Consider the following 20,968-nt stretch of genomic DNA (forward strand, 5'->3'; position numbering starts at 1 on the left):
CTGAAAACTGAAGGAATGTTTTTTTTTTTTACAATTAAAACTAAAGGAATGATTTGTTTGAAAACTAAAGGAATGATTTGTTTGAAAACTAAAGGAATGATTTGTTTGAAAACTAAAGGAATGATTTGTTTGAAAACTAAAGGAATGATTTGTTTGAAAACTAAAGGAATGATTTGCTTGAAAACTAAAGGAATGATTTGTTTGAAAATTAAAGGAATGATTTGTTTGAAAACTAAAGGAATTATTTGTTTGAAAACTAAAGGAATGATTTGCTTGAAAACTAAAGGAATGATTTGTTTGAAAATTAAAGGAATGATTTGTTTGAAAACTAAAGGAATTATTTGTTTGAAAACTAAAGGAATGATTTGCTTGAAAACTAAAGGAATTATTTGTTTGAAAACTAAAGGAATGATTTGCTTGAAAACTAAAGGAATTATTTGTTTGAAAACTAAAGGAATGATTTGTTTGAAAACTAAAGGAATGATTTGCTTGAAAACTAAAGGAATGATTTGTTTGAAAACTAAAGGAATGATTTGTTTGAAAACTAAAGGAATGATTTGTTTAAAGACAAATCATGAGACCGGGCTGATATGGGGTGTGTGTGTGTGTGTGTGTGTATGTGTGTGTGTGTGTGTGTGTGTGTGTGTGTGTGTGTGTGTGTGTGTGTGTGTGTGTGTGTGTGTGTGTGTGTGTGGTTCGTGCGAAAGTGCGTGCGTGCGTGCATGCTTTCCAGGGTGCCATTGAGGACAAGAAGCTGAAATATGAGGCCAAAGAGCTGGGCTATGAGGAATGAAGCAGTGGTGACCAACCGCTTGCACCATCGGGGATCGAACGAGAACCCAGCAAGAAGCGAGGGCTGCCGCTACCGTTGAGCCCAAGTGGCCGAGCAATAAACATTTACACTAGAAAGCCTAATTACCAACAGACACAGCAGTAGCAAGGAAACATGAAATGGATAATTCAATCGGTCGAGGATACCTATGTTTAAATTTATCACCATCACCATCTTTCATTATCATTCGTCTCATTATCATGCGTCTCATTATACCTCAACGTCAATGATTATCATCAGGATCAATCATTGTTGATATCATTGTCAAATATGATCTTCATTATTAATTAACACCAACCCAATTATCTTCTACAACTTTATTACTTATCTATCATGTCTCAACTGAGAGAAAGAAATTTGTCTAAAGAAGAAATATGCGACATTTTTATAGCTTGAAATTACACGTTACTTTTTTTCCAAGGTGTTATTATTTTGTGGCGGCGGAACGAATGGCGCGAAAATTCAATAGGGATTGCGTGGGGATTTGTTACGGCTCTTCGCGCGCCATTTCTGTGTTCATAATATTACAGCTGTTATTTTTATTGACATTTTGCTCCACCTTCTTGGTCCAATGTCTTATTTGTCATGCTGCTTCTTCTCTTCCGCATATATGTATTTTTTTGTTTTATAATTGGTTTTATAGTCTGGCTTTAAGATCCAAATCTGTACGTATGTCCCCGTGGGACATCCTGTAACGATTCTAAATGTTACATTTGGTAACCGCTGTCACTTTTGTAATAATCATTGTGGCTGTCACCAGTGTAAACAATTGTAACCACTGTGGTAACATCGATATAGATGCTAAAGATGATCTGAGCTCTGAGTAGCCTACTTGAGAGAGAGAGAAAGAGAGAGAGAGAGAGAGAGAGAGAGAGAGAGAGAGAGAGAGAGAGAGAGAGAGAGAGAGAGAGAGAGAGAGAGAAAATTGAAAGCTGAAGAGGAGTGGGAGAAGGGGAGAGAAATTGAGAGGATACAAGAGAAGAGAGAGAGAGAGAAATGTCGAAATTGAGAGGATACGAGAGAAGAGAGAGAGAGAGAGAGAGAGAGAGAGAGAGAGAGAGAGAGAGAGAGAGAGAGATGTTAGCTTCTTCTGTCAACATATACACACAAGCGCTGCCACTACCCTGATATTCTTAACTTATTGATAAACTAATTACTCCGGATCAAGTGGCCGGGAGAGACAAGTTAGATGTTAATATCCTCCCAGCGCAGGTGTAAGCATGAACGAATGTTAGAAGGATCCTGGCCTGGCACCCGATTAACCCTGAAACCACTTGTGTTTATTATACAGAATAAATGGAGCAGTCCGGTACACTATAGTATAGACATCACCTTTTCAAGGGGGAATGAAAGGGAGGGATACCTGGCAGTTAAAGGCACTGGGTCATGAGGTCAGAGAGAACGGTATGTCCAATAACACATCACCAGGTACCATTAATACTCAAGAAGTGGAAAGTTTAAAACATTTACTGAACACTTTAAATGGTTAATCCCTAACTATGGTTCCCTAATAGAGGCAAATTGAATTGAATGAAGTAATCCCGCCAAACACACCGAAACTACGACGTTGGTACAACGTTCGAACAAGTTTTAACACCTCCTAACCAGTTATAACAACCAATATACCAAGTTGTAACAACGTTCTAATACATCATAAACACGTTAAGCCAAGATGTAACAACTTTATTACAAGTTGTAACAAGCTGAAAATAGAGACATTTACGGTTTGTGTTTCCAGGGATGTGAGTACTATAATAGAGTACAAGAGCATAAAGAGCAAGAGAGACTCACTTCCCAGTACTTTACATGCTACTCCAGGTACGTGATGTTTATCTCCTCAGCGGAAGTGCAACCACTCCCAACTCCGCACTCTTTGTCCTCAGTCTCAACGTGATCTTATATGTAACAGTAGAGGCGTGCGAGAGCCTCGACATCCTTGATACACAATACTAATCCCATTGGATTAGCAAGGCAGCGACATAACTCATAACGTCGTGAACTCCTGCATGCACATTGACCCGACCTGACCCAACCATTGGCCAGCCCTTGCTTAGCGACTATCTGAGGGGTGAATTGTTAATGTGTACGGCCGACTGATAGGCACTGTGCCCAGACGTTCCATCTGTTCTGGTGTTCTGTTGTATTGTGTACAGCTCTCTTGTCACGATCACCGTGGGCATCCCTGCGGGCATCCTGCAAAATGAGGACGCAGACACAGAAGTCAAACCTCCTTGTACATCTGTGTAATCTACATCTGAACATTATATTTACAAACACCAGTCCCTGAGTGCTTCCTAAGATCACAATGCGATCCACTTATGAGTGCTTCAGATATACTTGACAGAGTACATAGAACTCCCACACTAACAAGATATTACAAACAAGAAAACAATAATCTTCCCACGGATCTTTGGTGGCCAATCACAATGAGGCTACAGATCCTCTTAAGAGTATCTTGAGGAGCGGTTCCAACCCTGAGGTTCAATGGATCCTTTGGGACCCATGGAAGAATTTCATGGGGTCCACGGGACTAATACTATGTACTGTACTCTAACAAAATAAGACCCACTTATTGGTCTTGTTGAAATGAAAATCCGCAGTTTTCATTTATGCAGAGTTTCATCTGCAAATATTAATGCAGCGATTGTGATAAATCTATTTTTCGCAGTAATGGTTAATGTCAATTTTGCTAGGTTGATCTATTTTGTTGTAGGGGTCCACAGGTGAAAACATGGCCATAGGGGGTCCACAGGTGAGAACATGGACGTAGGGGGTCCACATGTGAAAACGTGCTTGGAAAATGGGGGCTGAGACTTGGAAGGTTGGGAACCACCGTGCTTTAATATCTAAGACTATCCTTGTACACGGCATCCTTTAGCTTCTCACAGATCTATATAACTAAGTTCATAACAACTGCAGATCTATGTAACATCTGAAGATCTAAGTTTATATTATATGTGTAAATTGGATTCATAAAAACGCAATCCACACTTGTAAGTGCCAGAGCCATATTCCCAACATAACGCACCACAGACGTGGCATTTACAATGCTAACCTGTACATTTTTCTCCTGTCCATGGAGAACAGAAGAAAATGTATATATACTGATCAGTATTGTAAATGTGTGGCCACGTCTGTGGTAGAAAATAATAATAATAATAATAAACTATTCTCCGGTAGGAGGAGAGACGCCAGCAGCCATCCACTCCGGGAGCGAGAGCGGCACCACCACCTCTACCCTCCCGCTGCCTCTACTGCTCAGCCTCGTCCTCTGTCTTGCCTCCACCTACCTCAGTCGAGCCTCCTGCAGCGCGGTAAGCCCTCTTCAATCAGTTCCTTTTCCTCTTTAGTACCTCTCTCTCTCTCTCTTTCCTTCCCTCACTCCTCTCACACCTCCCTGCCAGAGGTCTGCTACATTTCCAAAGTGTAGTTCCAGAATGAGAGCTATGCTCATGGTGTCCCCATCTTCCCTGTAATCTGGCATATGACATTTTGAGGCTCTTGATTGTTTTGGCATATACAACCCTCTTATTGAAATTTTTCCATCCATATGCCACTTTGTAAAATAATTATTTACAGACGTTTATTTCAGCCTCCTTTTTTTTAGTTTGAATTTATGATCTCTCTTGTTCTCGATGTTGGTAAATTTAAAAATTAATTTTTATACATTTTATATATTTTTCTTACAATTTTGTATGTGGTGATTATGTCACCTCTTTCTTTCTGTGCACTAGTACTGTATAGCTAGTGGCTTCCTTTGGTCTGTGATGCCCTCATACCCTGAATGTGTTGTACCCCCACTCACGCTCCCCAACCTCCACAGGTCTCGGGCCTGAAGACGACCCAACATACCCGGGGCACTGAGGAAGGAGTCTCACGGTGCTCGGCGTGGCGGGGTAAGGCTGTAAGTCCTCCACCGGGGGTGATGAGTGTACGCCCCTGCGCCCACCACCCACACCCACGCCCACAAACCCCTGCGTCACACCCACAGTGTAGCAGTGCTGTGGGCTCTACCTGCTGTTCGCGCCTCCCCGGTCAGTGTTATTGCCTCAGTCATATAAGTATTGCGGCTTCCTGAGGTTTTGAGTGTAAGTTATGGGATAAGTGGTGTGTGCACTGTAAGTGTGTGCTGTGTTGTACTTGCATTATTGTCTCTGCGGGAGCAGGTTTCAACTCTTGGGCCCCTGCCTTGCCGCTATCACTCATATCGTGCAACTATTCAAGACCATGTGGAAAAAGGGTGCAGCGATCATTTAGTTCTGTAATTCGAAAATCTTGCAAATGATTCCTTCTCCTTATGTTGACCAGACCACACACTAGAAAGTGAAGGGACGACGACGACGTTTCGGTCCGTCCTGGACCATTCTCAAGTCGATGAGGTTCCTTCCTTCCTTCTCCTTATATAAAGATTGTGGATGTTACACGCAGGCCTTTAAGGTGTGGCAATGTTTGGATAAATTAAATTGGAGGAGTTTAGATTTAGGCAAGCGATGGTAAATGCAGGTTTGGACAAGTAATTAAGGCGAAGAGAAGTACGAAAGTTCCCCTTCCATTCCCTGAATTCGAGAATTCCCTGAAGGTAATGGAAACAAAACAATCGAAGTGGCAAGGGGAACAAAAGCTAAAAATTCTAATACTGGGGGACTTTAACACAGAAATATACAGAAGAAAAGACCAAAAAAGCCTGAAAAAAAATACAGAGAAGTAGGAACTTAGGCCAAAAGACAAGCACTAAACAGAACCAGAAATAAATACACATGAATCAGAAGAGAAGCTGAGAGGCAACTTACTAATTTAATTTTGGCAAATGCTAAGGACCAACCAAAGCCATATAAGGAGAAAAGTAACAGATCTCGCAACCTTAGACGGGAGATACAACATAGGGGGATATGTTCGCAACATGCAAAATACTGAGGGGGAATTGACTAGATGGACAAGGACAGTCTCCGTAAGTGAGAGAAAGTAGTAGGCGAGAGGTCCAAGGTGGCCACACTTCCCGGTAATCACCGATAGGTAAGCACACACACACACACACACACACACACACACACACACACACACACACACACACACACACACACACACACACACACACACACAGTAGTTTCAAAGCGTTATATGACAAAGAGTGCTGGGAAGACGGGACACCACGAGCGCAGCTCTCATCCTGTAACTACACTTAGGTAATTACCTTACACATACACACACACATACGGCCAGTGTCCTTGACTTGTATACCATGCAAGGTGATGGAGAAGATCGTGAGAAAAAACCTGGTAACACATCTGGAGAGAAGGGACTTCGTGACAAATCGCCAACATGGGTTCAGGGAGGGTAAATCTTGCCTTACAGGCTTGATAGAATTCTACGATCAGGTGACACAGATTAAGCAAGAAAGAGAGGGCTGGGCGGACTGCATTTTCTTGGATTGTCGGAAAGCCTTTGACACAGTACCGCATAAGAGGCTGGTACATAAGCTGGAGAGACAGGCAGGTGTAGCTGGTAAGGTGCTCCAGTGGATAAGGGAGTATCTAAGCAATAGGAAGCAGAGAGTTACGGTGAGGGGTAAGACCTCCGATTGGCGTGAAGTCACCAGTGGAGTCCCACAGGGCTCTGTACTCGGTCCTATCTTGTTTCTGATATATGTAAATGATCTCCCGGAGGGTATCGATTCATTTCTCTCAATGTTTGCAGACGATGCTAAAATTATGAGAAGGATTAAAACAGAAGAGGACTGTTTGAGGCTTCAAGAAGACCTAGACAAGCTGAAGGAATGGTCGAACAAATGGTTGTTAGAGTTTAACCCAACCAAATGTAATGTAATGAAGATAGGTGTAGGGAGCAGGAGGCCAGAAACAAGGTATCATCTGGGAGAGGAAATTCTTCAGGAGTCAGAGAAGGAAAAAGACTTGGGGGTTGATATCACGCCAGACCTGTCTCCTGCAGCACATATCAAGCGGATAACATCAGCGGCATATGCCAGGCTGGCCAACATGCGAACGGCATTCAGAAACTTGTGTAAAGAATCATTCAGAACTTTGTATACCACATATGTCAGGCCAATCCTGGAGTATGCAGCCCCAGCATGGAGTCCATATCTAGTCAAGGATAAGACTAAACTGGAAAAGGTTCAAAGGTTTGCCACCAGACTAGTACCCGAGCTGAGAGGTATGAGCTACGAGGAGAGACTACGGGAATTAAACCTCACTTCGCTGGAAGACAGAAGAGTTAGGGGGAACATGATCACCACATTCAAGATTCTGAAGGGGATTGATAGGGTAGATAAAGACAGTCTATTTAACACAAGGGGAACACGCACAAGGGGACACAGGTGGAAACTGAGTGCCCAAATGAGCCACAGAGATATTAGAAAGAACTTTTTTAGTGTCAGAGTGGTTGACAAATGGAATGCATTAGGAAGTGATGTGGTGGAGGCTGACTCCATACACAGTTTCAAGTGTAGATATGACAGAGCCCGATAGGCTCAGGAATCTGTACACCTGTTGATTGACGGTTGAGAGGCGGGACCAAAGAGCCAGAGCTCAACCCCCGCAAACACAACTAGGTGAGTACACACACACACACACACACACACACACACACACACACACAATGGTAAACAGTATCAGACACCACTCTGGGGCTCCGCTGCTGCCGTTGACGCTAACAGTATGAGATCAGCAAATTTATCTTCACATTTCCTCTCAACGACAAAAGTCTTCGGCAAATTTGGTGTTTTTCTGTCTGTCGTTCTCAACAAATTGGTCCAAGTACACTGCGTTTTTTGTTCTAATGGACGCTATTGTTCTCGTAGTAAAAACTAAAATAATTCGATGGCCAAAGTTACCGCGTCCAGGCTTCCTAACTTTAGTGCTAAGAACGGCTAAAATTTATTTATTTATTTTGTTTTTGCTATACAAAATGAACTATTAACTGCAGTGGGGGCGGGAAGAATACGAAATGATCTTGGAGACTAATATTATCAGGCTTGTGGAGATGTTAAGTACAAATAATAATAAAAGAATTAAAGTCACGTCTGATGATAACAAAAGCAAGCCGTGATGGACTTAATGTTTGTTAAAGTAATTTGATCATTCTATTTTTTGTTTACAGAAGCATGTCATAGTATTTCAGATCCACCATTATAACATTATCATCTCTTCATTGTGTCTATTGTCAGCTGTACTGTAACCTCTCTCTGAAGCAGCCTAGCACTGTACCCGCCACATTACTGAACCCTAGCACTGTACCCACCACATTACTGAAGCCTAGCACTGTACCCGCCACATTACTGAAGCCTAGCACTGTACCCACCACATTACTGAAGCCTAGCACTGTACCCACCACATTACTGAAGCCTAGCACTGTATCCGCCACATTACTGAAGCCTAGCACTGTACCCACCACATTACTGAAGCCTAGTACTGTACCCACCACATTACTGAAGCCTAGCACTGTACCCACCATATTACTGAAGCCTAGCACGGTACCCACCACATTACTGAAGCCTAGCACTGTACCCACCACATTACTGAAGCCTAGCACTGTACCCACCACATTACTGAAGCCTAGCACTGTACCCAGCACCTTTCACTGAAGCAGCCTAGCATTGTATCCATAACCTGATTGCTACACCTCTCACTTCAGCAAGCCCAATTCCGCAGATGATTTAGATTAGGTCACTGAACAGTAGTCTGCACTGTAGTTCACTAAGCATCAGTTATATACTGTTCTTCACAAAGCGGCTGGTGGTCCACTGATCTTAACTAAGCAGACGGTGTATATTTCAGTGCGGTGGGTCGGGGGAAGAGTGTGGAGGCGAGGCGGCTACAAAGCGGGTCCAGGGTGTCCTCTGACCTGGGAGAGCTGAGTGGGCTGTACTCTGTGATGGCGGACCTCCAGGTACGTAAGCCTACATATTTGACTTCAGACCTCCATTATGCGCCTCTATTTATACCAGTGGAAGGTGGTAAAGAAGTTTCAGATATGGAATTTTTACAAAAAAATGGATTTAATTGGCAAACCTGGCGTTTCTGTACGGCCTGTGGGTCGTTATCATGCAAGTCGTTTGTTTTATGCGCTGTATTGCCACTCAGGCAATTAACACCGGTAATGGACTATTAATAATAGGTAACGTTAGAATTTTTTGGGAGCTTTTAATTAATAGTCAATATCATTATGGATGTAAAGTTTTGACATTGCAATATTTATGATTGGAATTGTCCCTATAGTTCTTGTTTCACTTCATATCGAGCACTTCACAGTGTTCAATCATTTGCAAAATAGTTATCAGCGGTTTGGAAGATGTATATTACGGTTTGAGTACAGTGGCGGCGGCCAATATTGTGTTTTTTGGTTTAGGTCATTTATTGTGCACTTCAGACCCATCCTCAAATGTTCCAGAGATACATAATGGGGGTCTGGATTGTAAATGTCGAAAATGAACATTAAGACACGTTCTCTGTCAAATGTGGTATAATAATAAGTTATGTTCCTGATGCAGGAGACCACGGGCGTAACGGTCGGGTTGGCGGCACAACCGGTTAGCATCTGGAGACCTCCAGCAGGAGGCGATAAGGATGCCTCGTCCAGGAGGGGTCAGCGCTGCCTCGCCCGAGGGAGTGGGGGGAATCAATAATGCCTCAACAGGATGTCGATGTTGTTTCTCCCTTGTGCGCGGCCTCAATGCTGCCTCGCCCAGTCGATGTCAACTTTGCTTCGCCCGAGACGGTATACCATAGGGGTCTTTACTAGCGTTTCTCAACTGAGGTTCCCCAAATCCTAGGGTTTGGGGGTTTTAGTGATAAATAGCTCAATGTTAATCATATTCAAATGTGTTTTTGAAGAGTTTTAAACGGTGCCTGAGCTGAAAGATGAATTCCAGGACTGCTTTCGAGAAAGCAATAAGCTAAATTTTGTCAACTGGTTTGATGATGATGAATAGTTTCAAAGGCTCACCTACTTAGCAGACATTTTTCACCACATGAATCAGTTGAAAAGTCACTGTAAGGTTCTGGAGAAAATATATTGACTTCAAGTGACAAGTTTCATTGATTTAAAAGAAGAACGAATCTTAGGGAAAATCATATTGCAAAAGGAAATCTTGAAATGTTTCGACTACTGCTCCCTTTCAACACAAGTTTATGATTGGCTGAGGGATCCATTCTCTGAATCGTCTGTTCATCGTCATGAGAACTTGACTTAAAGAGAAGAGGAGAAACATTATGAGGTGAAGTGTGATCATACACTCAAGCTGAGATTCACTGACCTGTCCCTGGATAAGTTCTGGATTTCTGTGAAAGATGACTATCCTAGCATTCATAGCAAAACAATAAATACATTGCTGCAATTTTCAACTTCTTACACGTGAGCAAGAAATCGTCTCCCTTCAATTGGTTATGAAATCCATGTGTGTTTATAAGAAGTTCAGCCACGAATTAAGTATTTGTGTACCAAAAGACAAGCTCAGGTTTCACATTTGGGAAGCAAATATCATTATCTAAATTGGCTTAAAAAATAACATTTTCTTAACCCATTTGATCTTGATTTATCTTATGATTTACAAACATTATCAGTGTTTATTTGTTTGTTTACAAATATGGTCTTGTTTTTATAAATATTGATTTATAAATATTTATATTTGAGATTAATAAATATATATACTGTAGTATATAATCATTTTTAAGCATGGGTTTTTTTCGAGACATGAGAAATATTTTGAGGGTTCCTCAAGGGTAGACAGGTTGAGAAACGCTGGTGTATAAGACTATAGGGGATACCGCAGACACTGCCTGGGCCGCACCACAGCCCAGCCCTTGGTACTGGAGGTGAGGCTTATATTGTCTTCTTGATCAATCGTCTCCTTGTTGCCTGTATCATATTTGCTTTGTCATATCGCTAGCACATTCCATTTCGAGTCTCACAGCATCCCGTCCTACCAACTAATACGTCTCATTTTGTACGATTGTGGTTGGGGTTCCTGCATTATAGGTTTGGTTAGTACTTTGCGGCAAATCAAGAGAATGGGTTGCTTAGTGAACAAATCTACAAGGGCTGTGACGAGGATTCGAACCTGCGTCCGAGAGCGTTCCAGACGCTGCCTTAATTGACTGAGCTACGACATGGTCAAAAGGAGTTGAAACACAAACCTCAGAGAGGCTGCAGGATCCAGTAAGTTCAGTAGAACTTCGGTTTCAATTCCTTTTGAGCATGTCGTAGCTCAGTCGATTAAGGCAGCGTCTGGGATGATCTCGGACGCAGGTTCGAATCCTCGTCACGGCCCTTGTGGATTTGTTCACTTGATGCATCACGCAATTGTGATTTCTGTTTAGGTTGCTTTAGTGTTACATGTCATCAGTATATTTTCATCAAACATAAAAAATAAATTAGGGGAAGTATTTTTTAACATAAAATATATTATTCATGAATATTGACAATAAATTTTCTCTCCCATGGACAGGTGGTCAAGATATGACGCCATTCTTACAGTCTTCACGTCTACCCACGGCCGCGCTAGGCTGTTTCAGCTCCCATATCCATATATCATTCTCCAGCTATACTCTTCTGCTCTCTGTATAACGAAAAATACGGAAAACATTGTATAGAGTTGTGTATTTTGTAATCATCCCAGATTGAAGGAACATATTTTGTAATATTTGGCTCAGTCATGTAAATAAATATTATATTGAGGCTATATAAGTCTGGTGTTTGTACTACCGCACTCCCAGTTTTGTGCACAGTCCGGTGTTGTTGTATAATGTGAACAACTTTGTTACAAATAAATGTTGATCACTGCATTTGTCCTTTCATTGTCATGAAATACTGTCGTAGCAGTAAAAATAGGTACTTGGGTGTTAGTCAGCTGTCACGGGCTGCTTCCTGGGGGTGGAGGCCTGGTCGAGGACCGGGCCGCGGGGACACTAAAAAGCCTCGAAATCATCTCAAGATAACCTCAAGATATGATATCCAGCAGCGCACAATGCTCAAACTCTCCCAGTCAAAAGTAAGTAAGTATACAAATAATCATGCAACGATTCATGACAACTACACAAAGGAAATTATACACATCAAAGGCAAGGTAATGGGGCTCAGTCCTGCTGATGGTATTAAATAACATTAAGTCTTAAGGTAATGTTCGTCCAAGCTGCGCCAGGCGACAAAGATGTATTCGTAAATTTTAACGTAAGGTGGATTCAAACTATGTATCTTTACAAGCATAAAGTATTATTATTGTTGTAAGTGTGTGTACAGTTGGGGCCGAGGTTAAAGTTGGTTAGATGTTTAGGTTTTGTTGGCAATTATTTTTATTCTGCTGGGTGAAGCATTCAGCGTCGTGATTCGCTCATTATCAGTTGAGAAGTGTTTTCCATTCATAAGTATTGTTTGGTGGCTGGAGTTGAAAACATTTGGCTATTGTTGATGAGAACGGGCTAGATTCATAGATCTTAATTTTGTTGTTGTATATATACAAGAATTCTTACATTGGAATATCTGCCGGCAATATCGAAATTCTGTGGTCAAAATAGCGTCTCATTGGCCATAGTGTTGCCAGATTGGGCTACAAATAGCGAATTGGGCTACTTTTGAGAGCTCCGCGCTCCTAAATTTTTAATTTCGCAACTTGCTACTTTTTGGGCTAATTTAAAAGCAAGATGTGCTAATTTGGGCTATTAATGTTAAGAATGTACGATTGCGAGTTACATGAAAGTAACTAAGCTATAAATAATTGTAAATATTAATTAATACAAAATAATATTATTTAATAAATTAGTCCAAATTCAATGCAGAGTTTTCTTCCAAGCACAGAAACTTGTAAATATAAATACAAGATAATAGATCGATAAATAAATAGACAACTTTCAAATATTGCACCAAGTAATGGCGAGAGGAAAAAACTAGAGTATACATTACTTTTGAAATTAATAATGGATGAATGGTAATAAATTGGTGTATGTTTGTATGTATACCAGACAAAGTCCATTTAATGGCAGAATTTAGTCATTTTGTGTAAAAACTTTTATATCTCATATTATTAATTATAACAGTAATCAAAAAAGTCATAGTTTGTATATACAAGAGATGAAACAGAGAGCCATGAGCTAGATCGATGTGCTGAGTCCATAAGGAGGCCGAGCTTCCAGAAATACCTTCCTGTGATTGGCTGTTGCGGGGAATACCAACACTCTTTTATGAATAAAATTTAAACTAAGAAATAGGTCCTTGTGCACAACAACAAGGTTGTTGTGAAAAAGAACAACAATTTCTGTTTTGCACCTGACAGAAATCTCCATTTAACTGAATAATTTACTCGAATAAGAGGGTAGAGCCGTGTATCATTATTTGTGTGAGGCAACACCCACTGATGACGTCCCAAGTTAGGTAGCCAGCCCATGTTTCTGTAACACTCGTTACATCCTGCAGTATTTAATTATCACTATATTAATATTTTTAAATACTTAACATTTCACTTTTTAGAAAGATTAAAGTTGAAGCAGAATGTCATAAGCAAGGATGTTGTGCTGAATAAAGATGTTTTATTAAGTGGATGGAGCCTTTAGCTGATCCCGTCCTGTGATTGGCTGTTGAGTGAATGTCAACAAAGAATATCTACCAATGATATGCCATTTATTATGCACCCCCATACCATCTGTGGGCGGAGCTTGGAACCTCCTACCCGAGCACAACAACCCGCCTTATGGGTTGCTGTTTGGCTATTTATAGTGCGTTGGAAAAAAACTAGATGGCGTTAGTGGTATTTTGTGGGGTAATTTGTTATAAGTGTAATTTGATGTCAACAGATGGCGTAAGCTGTACCTTATGGCCACTATTGACCAGCCAGTTGATAGTGTTCTCTTCTGCCGACAGATGGCATCAGCTGTGTTATTATTACTTCCGAATTCCCTTTAAACACTGATCTACAAATCCCTTGGCTTATGATAAGGTTTTATACCATTTATGATAAGTATTAGATAACTGGAGTTCCGCAATTACTTTTATTTATCAACTGTTCAGGATATCATCATATAATGTCTGGTTAGGACGTACTGCTCTCGATTGATGAAGATTAAGCCACCCAAGAGGTGGCACGGGCATGAATAGCCCGTAAATACTGCCCTCGTAATATTATTCAGGGGGGTGGGGGAACTATCAAGTGAAAGTGCCAAGCCATTACGACTATGTAGCACTCGGAAGGGATCAGGATACGGATTTGGGATGGAACGGGGGAAAGGAATTTTGCCCAACCTTTTGGGCGGTCGGGGATTGAACGCGGACGTGTAGGAAACGAGACCGTCGCTCTACCGTCCAGCCCAAGTGGTTAAGCGTAATATTATTAAAACAACAATTTATGCATATAATAACAGCATTTCACACTAAAAATACTTGGATATATTGAAATTTGGTAGTGAATTCCAATCTAGGAATCTCCTATGACTAAACTGTACTTTTTAATCATTTTTATGTACTTACTACTTATTATTAAATTATTAAGTACTTACTATAATAATTAAATACATTATTTTATTTAATATTTAAATTAAATGATAAAATAATAGGTAATAATAAATCATTGTGTAGGGGGGACAGGCAGCCAGTGTGTATATATACATGCTAGGCTTACACCAAGGTGCCACAAAGGTCCCACAAAGGTCCCACAAAGGTGCCACAAAGGTGCCAAATTAAAGACTGGGAGCTGCCGGGGCGGGCCCAAGGGCTGCTGGCGGCCCTGGCCAGGCTGAACTTCCGCGCCCTTATAATCACCATTGTTTAATAATCTTCACAGGGAGAAACAACTGTAAATACAGGAATAGTTTATTACAACATACACGGTAAAGAAAACAGCTCGGAAACTAAGGAAATAAAGCTGCCGAAAAAACATTAAAGTCCACTTCAAGTTCAAGTATGTTTATTGTCGGTTCGTTCATGCTAGGCTTGCAGTTACACAACTGGACCTAGATTCAGGAAGCTCTGTGTATTTCTTCGTAAGTGGGTTTGCTACGAAGGTTCCTAAGTGCGCCCTAAGAAGATGCTTAGGTGCTATTCAATAAGGTATACTTAGGAAGAAAAATTGTTGGTTCACCTGCGTGCCGATAGAGGTCACTACTGTGTTTCGTTTGGCCAATCAGAGAGCAGCAACATTCTTCATATTGAAGATTTAGCGCTGGCTTATCGCAGCTCTACTGCCTCCTATTTACGTCGAATTTTCTTATAAAATTAGTATATTTCGAAGTAAAACAATGTTTTTTCAACTTCTACAGCCAGCACCGACATTGTAGTAAACAAATATGTTACATTTGTTGTTTACCTACGTAATTCTAAGAGATACTGTGTAGCTGTCCTTGTTGCTCGGAAGATGCGCTGACAATTATTGTATATATTTACTGAATTTACCCAAGGGCCACTAACTATCTAGTGACCTCGAAGAGGACAGAAAGCCGGCGGCTTGTTGAAGGGCCCGCCAATTGTCTTAATTACATTTTTTAGCTGGAATTTGGCATTTACGGCTTCAGCGGGTAGGCGGTTCCATGGGTTTATAGCCCTCTTGGTGGAAAAAACATCTGTTTTCAGTCCTACTTGAGAGAACATACTCTCCAACACTATATCTGTGATTGTCCTGTTATCAGTGACTTCATACCAAATGGTATGAGGTATTTTGAGCTCTGTAATTACTTCATACACTCAGGAATATTGGAAGATATTCTTGTGCTGCACCCAGATTTTGCCAGTGGAGACTAATAGATCAGCATTAAGTATTTTGTTCTCTCCTAATTCCATGTATGACTGGCCATCCTGTGAGGTGAGCTTGTAGCTGGTTTTTGATCTACACTGTGTGGTCCTTTAGACAGAATAGGGAAGCAGCACATTGCTGTGTATACCTAAACATGTTTAAAAATACATTGTTTGAGAGGAGTTTTGTAGAAACTGGTAAGAGTAATTATAATATAATGTTTCCATGATTCAGTGCTTACCTCTTGTGAAAATTGCTTAGAGTTGTTTAGTCAGAGTTTATTTGTTTTTTGTATTGAGGCTGGTATTTTCTAAATTGATTCCATGTACAGTATGTCTAACCATCCTGTGAGATGGGAGTATTAGATAAACTTATAGCTAGTTTTTTATCTACACTGTGTAATATTCCATATAGAATAGGGTAGCAGCACATTGCTGTGTATACCTAATCTTCTTAATAAAAAAAATCAGTAATAAAGATTTTAAATTATAGTTTGTATTATTACAAATACAGTACTGTATTATCCTTATTAAATCATGTTGACCATGGATCATTAAGATCTCATGTTGATATGTAATACAAGTCATATTTCTTTTGAACTGCTAATCCATGCTAATCATTCATTAAATTGTGTATTATGTCTCAATTTTTCACTTCCTTGGATATACTGTACAGTACAAAAAGATAGGATAAAAATAAACCAGTAATATTTCTTTCATTATATTTTTCATTTAAATAACTGCATCAATATTTTTACAGCTGACAGGATTTGTTTTACCATACAGGTGCATTATTTGTTAAAAAAAATTTGGTTTATTGTTACACACAATGGTGCTACATAGCCTTCCCAGCTTGGTGCCTTCTTTTAATACTTACTGATTAAAAAATAAATAATAAATACATTTTATTCAGGAAAAGTACATACAGTTGATTTACAAACATAATGTTGGATTTATAGACAGAGCTAGTACATACAATACCTAAAGCCACTAATACTCATAGCATTTCGGGCAAGGTGTGGGGGAAAAAACACAGACTAAAACTTAGTAATCGGGATTAGGTATAAATTGTGTTGAAAGAAGGAATAAAAAATACAAAAAGGGGGGTTAGCATAGCATAACTCAGCAATTGCACATGTTGGTGAACAGCGTTGTTTAAAAAATAGCAAGACATGGGTTGACATTTAGGAGGTAAGTTAGGTTACATGGAGTTAATTAGGCAGTACTTGGTTTAACTCTTAAACTGGTTGAGAGAGGTACAGCCTTTGACATGATTCGGGAGGTCATTCCACATTCTGGGTCCCTTGATTTGTAGAGCACTTCTAGTTTGGTTACACACAGCCAAATTGAGTAACAGGAAGAGGTCTTGGACACAAATTTGTTCCATGCTAAATGTAGAGGAATCAGCTGAGTATTCCTCAAATAAAATAAGTTGCCTCAGCTTATAAGGTAAATAAAATAAGCATTTCTCAAATAAGTAGCTGCCTCACCTCACTGCCTTACTGCTACATAGCCTTCCCGGCATGGTGCCTTCTTTTGATAATTACTTGTTCCACACCCAAATTGTATAACAGGAAGAGGTTTTGGACCCCTACTTCCCTCTCTCTTTTTTAATAATCTACAGTATATAGTCATAATTATAGCTTTAAGTATTCAATGAATAAAGTTTGTGACATTTTTACCCTTCTCCTTACCTAACATCATTTGTGCAGCATATTTTTATTTTATGTCTCACCCAGATTTAATTTCAAAATAAAACCAAACTAAATAAATTAGAAATGGGTATGTATAGCTAAGGTACACTCTTACTACTAGGTGAACAGGGGCATTTGGTGATAGTAAATGATCCCATCAGGCAGGGCTCATCACCTTCTCTCATATTTCATGTTCACCAGTGTTTATTTACTTAATAACTACTGGTATAATATCTTGCTATTATAAAACTAATTCTACTATCATCAAACACATATTTACTTCAAGTTTCAAGCAGAGAATGCATATATAACTAACACGAAGGATTCCTCTTCACTAGATTCACCAGCTATAATATTTTGGTCATGTTCCAATATCATAAATCGATCCCAGTGTTATGTAGTAGAGAAAAAATGACTTATATCCAGTTTACGTAAAGCTACGAGTGGTCGAAACCACACTTAAATCCCGGAATGAACTTACGAAGGTTTTTCCACTTAGGGTACCTACTTGAATACGGACCTAGCCGCCACGAAGGCGCTAAGAAGGAATTCGCTCTTAGCTAAGAGGAAAAACCTTCGTAAGTACCTTCCTGAATCCGGCCCCTGGTCGGGGTCCGCTTACACAACTGGTCGGGGTCCGCTTACACAACTGGTCGGGGTTCGCTTACACAACTGGTCGGGGTTCAGGGTGCACAATAAACCATCACCCACTATTACTTTGAAACCCACATCAGTCACTAAAAAAAATTAGGCTACTCTAATTACAAATTCGCTACTTTTTGACCGTCAGCTCGCTACTTTCAGCAATTTGGATCTGGCAACCCTGATTGGCCAGTGTCGCCCAGGCGGAGGAATGGGGAGCTAGGATGTCTGCTGGGCGTTGTCTTACAATTAGTGAGGTGGAATCCGCCGTTCGCATCCCTGGGGTCATCTGGTATCTGCCTAACAGTGTGTATACCTGCCGCAAGGCACAGTAGTCTTCTAGTCTTGTTTTTTTTCAGATTCAACTACTGGGAACTGCAAGTAGCACGGGCTATGGTGAGCCCGTAGTGGATTTAACCTGGCACAGGAGCGGTGCTGTAACTGCTCCTGGGTTTCCGCTAACAGGCGATGTGTATATATATAGCCACAAGACTTTGTGTTTAGAATTACGGGCTATTCATGCCCGTGCCACCTCCTGGGTGGTTTAATCTTAACACCACCCTATGTAGAATATTTCCAAAAACATTTAATGTTGCTATTACAGAGAGTAATAACATTAACGTAACGTAAGTGTGTTTCCTTACCTAGTGCTTTAAACTCACACTTTATCTTGTGCTCTCTCCCAATATATGTGCCTAAGCCATTCAACTTCACTATTGTAATCACTGCTATCATCTTATATCATGGTTCGGTCCGTCTAATTACTACAAGCTACCACAAGCTACACAAGCTTCACACAGCTTCCTGGTAATACGTTAGTAATGAATAAATATGATATGTTAGGTTGACCTAACCTAACCAAACCTAGCCTACATACTACAATGTATGTTGAATTAATCTTCAAATTATACTACAATGTACCTGTTGACAATTCTCGAATTTTACAGAAATGTACCTATTAATTTTCTTCAAATTTTCTTACTATGTATCTGTTAACATTCTTCTAATTTGTATACAAATTACCTACTTAAAATTATCTGTTAGATTAAGGACCTGCCCGAAACGCTATGCGTGTTTAGTGGCTTTGCAAAGAATGTAAAAATATCAATCCTATTTACTCTCATAAACCTAATGTACCTTTTTGTATGTATATATAAATAAATGTATACATGAGAAAATCCGTAGGAGCCGTGATGAGGATTCGAACCTATGCTAAGGGTGTTACATTTCCTTAAAGAACTTAATGTTTCTTTCCTTAAAGCTGCACAGTTGTTGTTATAGATTCAGCTACTCGGAACAAGTTCCAAGTAGCACGGGCTATGGTGAGCCCGTAGTGGACTTACCTGGCACAAGAACGGTGCCAGCTGCACAGACACGTCCTTACAGCACCCTCTGTAGTGAAAATATCAAGAAACTTGCTTTGTGTGTAGTGTCCCTTTCTTCTACCCATTCAGTACAACTGTAGCAAAAAAAAAAAAATACAATTTTGAGTCAACGTTTGGAACAACATATATGCCAACCTTTAAGATGTTTGCTCGATCACTTGCGTCAAACTTTTGGCTATTAGCTCAGTGTCTTTTGTTTGAAAATTGCTTGAATCAATAACCGCAAAAAAATAATAATAAAATCGTCTACAATCTACATCTTGAGAAACCTATATCAACCCTTCCCACGCCTCTTTCTTCATCATCCCTCTGTCCCCCTTGCCCAACCACTTGGGCTGGACGGTAGAGTGACGGTCTCGCTTCATGCAGGTCGGAGTTCAATTCCCGATCGTCCAAGTGGTTGGGCACCATTCCTTTGCCCCCCGTCACATCCCAAATCCTTATTCTGATCCCTTCATGGTGCTATATAGTCGTAATGGCTTTTTCCTGATACAGTTCCATCCATTCCTCAGTCCCACCCCCCCCCTCTCTCCTCAACTTCCCCCGTCCTCCTTTTCCCCTCATCTTAAATTTTGACTTTATATACTATCTTCTTCACTGCAACTATCATCCCTACTCATTATCTTCACTGTAACCCGAATGAGTTGTCCTTAACCCCTTGGTTTCCCAACGTCATCCCTCTCCTCGTCCTCCAACTCCCATTTATCCCATTAGCCCATTAGCCTGCCTACATACAGCTCTTCCAAAAATCTTGCATCAATCAACAAAAATCAACTCCACAGGAAGCACCACCCTATACAATACTACAGCCCCGTGAATACTCTGGTCAGCCTTCACCACACATAATCAGACAACAGTAAATTATCTCCCCAACCATACCTAAGATAGTTCCTCATCTTCAAGTTCAAGTATGTTTATTGAGACAAGAAAGAAATACATCTCAAAGGGATAGAGTAGCTTAGGCTATTTCTACCGTGGCAACTCTATAGCTGCCTTTCTGATTATCTGAAATTAAATAGCCTCAAACGGCATGGATTCCACCGAGTTTATGTATTCAACGGAAATGCTAGAATTCAACACTTCCATAACTGCTAATCTGCAGCGTGTAGTCATTGAGAGAATTCGCCTTGGCTATAGACACGTCTGGCAGGTTAGTGAGGCTGAACCACTATTACAATATTCAACTTGTAAACACTCTGACAGACCTTTAGGGCATTCACTTGAACACTCTTATGTTGAATGTGAAACTAAAAAATTAAAGCCTATTGTACCACAACCGTGCAACTATTTCACTAAATCCGGTGTAGTGGACGCCAGCCTAACACTTTATCTTAAATTTGCAGACGATGAGTCACAATAACGTGACTGAAAATATGATGACCAAACATATTTTGGAATCTTAGAAGGAATCCTTCTTTTCAGAAGCATTCCTTCTGAAGATGTATTAATATACGAAAGTACTTAAGGAAATTCCTGTTTCAATTCTTCCTCCATGATCTGACACTGTCATATATATATATATATATATATATATATATATATATATATATATATATATATATATATATATATATATATATATATATATATACACATATATATATATATATATATATATATATATATATATAGAAACTTTGTATATAGTATATAATACTATATGTATATAGTATTATATATGTATATAAACT

General features: G+C 40.0%; 2 protein-coding genes across 7 annotated transcripts in view; both read left to right on the forward strand.

The window, feature by feature from the left end:
* Window positions 1–11,628, forward strand: part of LOC123766720 (neural cell adhesion molecule 2-like) — a 421,201-nt gene extending 409,573 nt beyond the window's left edge. For all 6 annotated transcript variants that reach the window (XM_069307653.1, XM_069307656.1, XM_069307655.1 and 3 more), the window contains 5 exons: window positions 4,013–4,146; window positions 4,656–4,866; window positions 8,623–8,734; window positions 9,336–10,659; window positions 11,292–11,628. In XM_069307653.1, the coding sequence (XP_069163754.1) occupies window positions 4,013–4,146; window positions 4,656–4,866; window positions 8,623–8,702 (425 nt within the window). In that variant the 3' untranslated portion in view covers window positions 8,703–8,734; window positions 9,336–10,659; window positions 11,292–11,628. The remainder of the gene's footprint in view (window positions 1–4,012; window positions 4,147–4,655; window positions 4,867–8,622; window positions 8,735–9,335; window positions 10,660–11,291) is intronic.
* A 6,469-nt stretch (window positions 11,629–18,097) lies between these two features.
* The window catches only part of LOC123766719 (fanconi-associated nuclease 1), a 32,880-nt gene continuing 30,009 nt past the window's right edge, over window positions 18,098–20,968 (forward strand). The window contains exon 1 of the mRNA XM_069307648.1: window positions 18,098–18,198. The gene's annotated coding sequence lies outside the window, so the exon portion shown is untranslated. The remainder of the gene's footprint in view (window positions 18,199–20,968) is intronic.

The sequence above is a fragment of the Procambarus clarkii genome, chromosome 60, assembly GCF_040958095.1.
Source record: "Procambarus clarkii isolate CNS0578487 chromosome 60, FALCON_Pclarkii_2.0, whole genome shotgun sequence".
NCBI classification, from domain to species: Eukaryota; Metazoa; Arthropoda; class Malacostraca; order Decapoda; family Cambaridae; genus Procambarus; species Procambarus clarkii.